General features: G+C 58.2%; 1 protein-coding gene across 1 annotated transcript in view; it reads left to right on the top strand.

Moving 5' to 3' along the window:
* The first annotated feature begins 473 nt into the window (after positions 1-473).
* The window catches only part of IL6R (interleukin 6 receptor), a 33,430-nt gene continuing 30,080 nt past the window's right edge, over positions 474-3,823 (top strand). Inside the window, exon 1 of the mRNA XM_006775752.1 lies at positions 474-492. Coding sequence (XP_006775815.1) covers positions 474-492 — 19 coding nt within the window. The remainder of the gene's footprint in view (positions 493-3,823) is intronic.

Below are 3,823 nucleotides of genomic sequence, written 5' to 3' on the forward strand. Positions count from 1 at the left end.
GAATATGCCCTGATCAGGGATTGAACCCACAACCTTAGCGTATCCGGATGACGCTCTAACCAACTGAACCATCCAGCCAGGGCCTTTAATCACTCTTCAGGCCCCTTACAGCCTCAGAAGAGTGACCCTTCGCTCAGCACGCGCTCTGTGCTTCAGCCCCTCTCTGGACCCAAGTCCTGTGTGTGTCCGTGTGTAGGCACCTGTGCTCTTCTGTTTATTTTTATTAATTTTTGAGAGAGAGGAAGGGGGAGAGAGAGAGAGGGAAACATTGATGTGAGTGAGAAACATTAATCAGTTGCCTCCTGTATGCACCTGACTGGGGATCAAACCTGCAACCTGTCATGTACCCTGACGGGGGAATCGGACCCACAACCTTCGGTGCACAGGACAATGTTCAGCCAACGGAGCCGCCCGGCCAGGCCCTCTGTGCCCTTCACGCCCTGCTCCATCTGCTTTGGTGTCTCCATGTCTCGATGCGCTTCCTGGGGCTTGGTGGGGGTGACGGGGTTGGGTTGTTTGCCCTCCTCAGATAACTTTTCCTCTAATGAGTTTATAATCTCTGCGAGGTGATCCAGGCCAGACCTCCTGGGCCGGAGCCGGCTGCTCTCTCCGACGTTGCCGGAGAGGGAGTCAGTGTTTCCCCGGGAGGAGTGGGTCCCCCGCTGGTCTCCGAGTCAGCAGCCAGCATCACCTTGTTATGGGCCCAGAAGAGCCTCCGCGGCTCGCCGCCCCTCCCAGTGGTACAGAGGCCGTGGTGTGGGAGGGGAGGAGAGGCTGCCAGGGTAAATACTGACACCACCAGCTACAAGGCAAATACAAGCAGGTACAGAAGCACAAACACGCCAGAGGGAGAGGAGCGGCCGGGCTGCCAGCAGGAGCAGCGATCTGAGGAGAGGGGCTGCGGAAGGGGTGGGGCGGGGAACATGGCAGGGGCCACAGCTTAGACCCTGAGGGCTGGCCTCTCCCTCAAGGCGGAGGAAGGCATTCGGGGGATTTCGGGGGAAGTGAATGGCTGAGCTGGGGAGTCAGAGGTGGGGGCACTTTGAAACTAACTAGTCCTTTGAGTGTTGCTGCTGAAGGTAGGGTAGGGGGAGAACCGTCAAGGGTGCCAGGCCCCTGGCTCCCGGTAAGAGACCCCTCCAGATACTACTCGATGGCAGGGCTAGACTTCCCCTGCAACTCCCCACCCCTTTCCACATACCCTCAGCCCGGACTCCCCTCCCCAGGCCTCTGTGGGGGGTGGACAGGCCTGAGAAGAGCAGGCAGGTAGAAGAGAGGAAATTGGAAGACAGGGAGAGGTGTATAAAGAGTGGTGGGCAGCCCAGAAAGGGCAGCTGAGGGTGGAGCCTAGGGCGACACCTGGCCCCCAGAGAGAGAGCTGCTGGGGCCAGACTCGCCTGCAGCCCATGCAGACCCCTCCCTCTCTAGGGTGTGAATGTGGGCCAGTTCCTTAATGTCTCCCAACTTCCTCCACTCAACAGTGGCGTGGGGCCAAGCCTCCCTCCGCAGCAGGGTTGTTCGGGGTGGGGCGCTCTCAGGGGCACGTGGGAATCAGTGCTAATGAGTGGTAATGATCGTTAAGGTTATTATTGCATCGAAAGCCAGGAGGTTGGTGTCAGCCCTTCGATGGGGAGGCAGGGCCAGGGGATGAACGCTGGGAACTTGTCCGAGGCCCCAGGCCCCGTAGGACCAAATTCTGCGCTTGTTTCCCGGAGATTCTCAACAGCCGCCCGCCTCGTTGCCCAGACAGGACCTTTCATTCCCTGTGACCTCATCTGCAGTCCTGTGTCCCTGCAACCGGAGAGGCTAGGGGCCTGGCCGGCGGGCCCTGCGTCTCCGCTCAGACCGGGGCAGTGGGATCAGCAGGCGTGTGCTAAGCTCAGCCTGTGTCCCCGCGGTGCGCTGGCAGCTGCCCCGCTGCTTACATAATTGGGCCGGGGAGCTGAACTTGTTTTTGCTGTCGGGAGCAGCGACAAGCTGTGCGAGTTGAGAAATACGTCTCTGTGTGCGTGTGTTTTTCTCTAGTTGTGAGCGTTGCACGTCACCCTGGAGAGGGGAAAAGTAGAAAAACAGCAACCTTACCTAGGTCCAGAATGAGGACCCACACTCGCAGGGCTGGCCCTCCCCCCTCCCCCCCTTGAGAGGTGTCCAGGGAGTGGGGTTATGTGGCTCCAGGCTGGGGTGTGGGATAGGTTGCCAGGGGTGATGAGGATCTAATCTCTCCTCCCCTCAGAGAATGGGAGGCCAGGGAGGGTGTGGGAACGCCTCTCTCCCCCGGCTCTCCAGGGAGGGGAGGAGCATGTGTCCGAGGGCAGTGGGGTGACCTGGCTGTCACTCCTCTCCAAAAGTCCTCAGCTATGAGAATAATAAATCCACAGACTGATTATGTGTCTTCACGCAGGGCTGTTGTCTGAGCTACACAGACACACACACGCTTCCTGCCCTCTGAGAGCGAATGCTGGCGTGGTGAGATGCTAGACTGCAGGAATTGGGGTAGCAGGGAGCCTCGGATCATAGTCTGACGGAGAAGGCGCAGGCGAATGGGGCTGTGCGGCGGCTGTGACGCGCCCAGGGCTGCCCGTCATTGACCAGACCGGGAATAGAACCCGGGTCTTCTGACCACACAGGGCCGTTTCCCCTCTGCCCGTCTGCCTCCTGCATTCAGAGATGTGCTTTATGTTAAATAACAAACCAAGCCGACACTGTCCCCGGTGGAGAGTATAACCTGTGGAAAAAACACACCAGGCACCTGCCCTCCCTGGGTTCTCACTTCTCTTTGCTGTTCCCTCTTCATTGAATGCCATTCCCTGTGGCTCTGTTTCTCCAACTCCCATGCGCTTCTCAAGGCCCAACTCAGATCTCCCTTCCCTGGATCCTAATGGCTCCCCTCCCCACCCCTTTTGAATGATTTCACCCTCATGAGACTCCCTCAGTATGTCGGGAGCACATATCTCGGGGTGGCCTGTATTATAGGTCGTTTTTTAAAGTTCTCCGTGGAGTTCTGTGTAGGTTAAACGAGACCATGACATGGATAAGGAGGAGAGGAGTGTCGGTGCCTAGTACATGTTCAATAACTGTCAGTTCTCTCTGCTGGGATCGGGAGTTTTGGGCCTTGTACATACATGATGAATGCACAAAAAATCGTGAATCCTTGAGACAGGCACAGGCTTGCAACCCTGGCCTTAAAAGACCGAGCAACTGAACTGCTCAAGCACGAATGCTAAACAGTGTGCTCTTTGCTAAATGTCAGGCTGTGCAGGGCCCGCCACTCCCTGCCGCGCCCCTGCCGCCCAGGCTGGGAGTGTGAGCGAGGCTGGGGCCCAGGCTGGGAGTGTGAGCGAGGCTGGGGCCCAGGCTGGGAGTGTGAGCGAGGCTGGGGCCCAGGCTGGGAGTGTGAGCGAGGCTGCCGCCCAGGCTGGGAGTGTGAGCGAGGCTGGGGCACGTGCGTGAGGAGAGGGAAGGGGTGCTCTCAGGAGCACGCTCCTCACCTGTTTCCCGCTGGGTCTCTTCTGTTAGTAGGGCCAATTTTGGGAGGGCTCTGGCAGATTCCAGGGAACAAACGGCGGCAGATGGGAGGAATGGTGACCTTATGTCCACCAGGGGATCAGGCCAGAGCGCTGAAGCTGCAAGGGGGGCGGGGGCGGGGGGAGAGGTGACTACTTTCTAGCCGGGAAGGTGCTCAGAAAAATCCACCCTCACCCACCCCTATTCCCTGGTGACCATCGTGCTGTGTCCCACCCCTGTCCCTGCCCTCCACCCTAGACAGAATAACTTGGACAGACCTGGCTATGTAACTTTTTTGTTTAAAAAAAAAAAAAAATAT

The sequence above is a fragment of the Myotis davidii genome, unplaced genomic scaffold, assembly GCF_000327345.1.
Source record: "Myotis davidii unplaced genomic scaffold, ASM32734v1 scaffold208, whole genome shotgun sequence".
NCBI lineage: Eukaryota > Metazoa > Chordata > Mammalia > Chiroptera > Vespertilionidae > Myotis > Myotis davidii.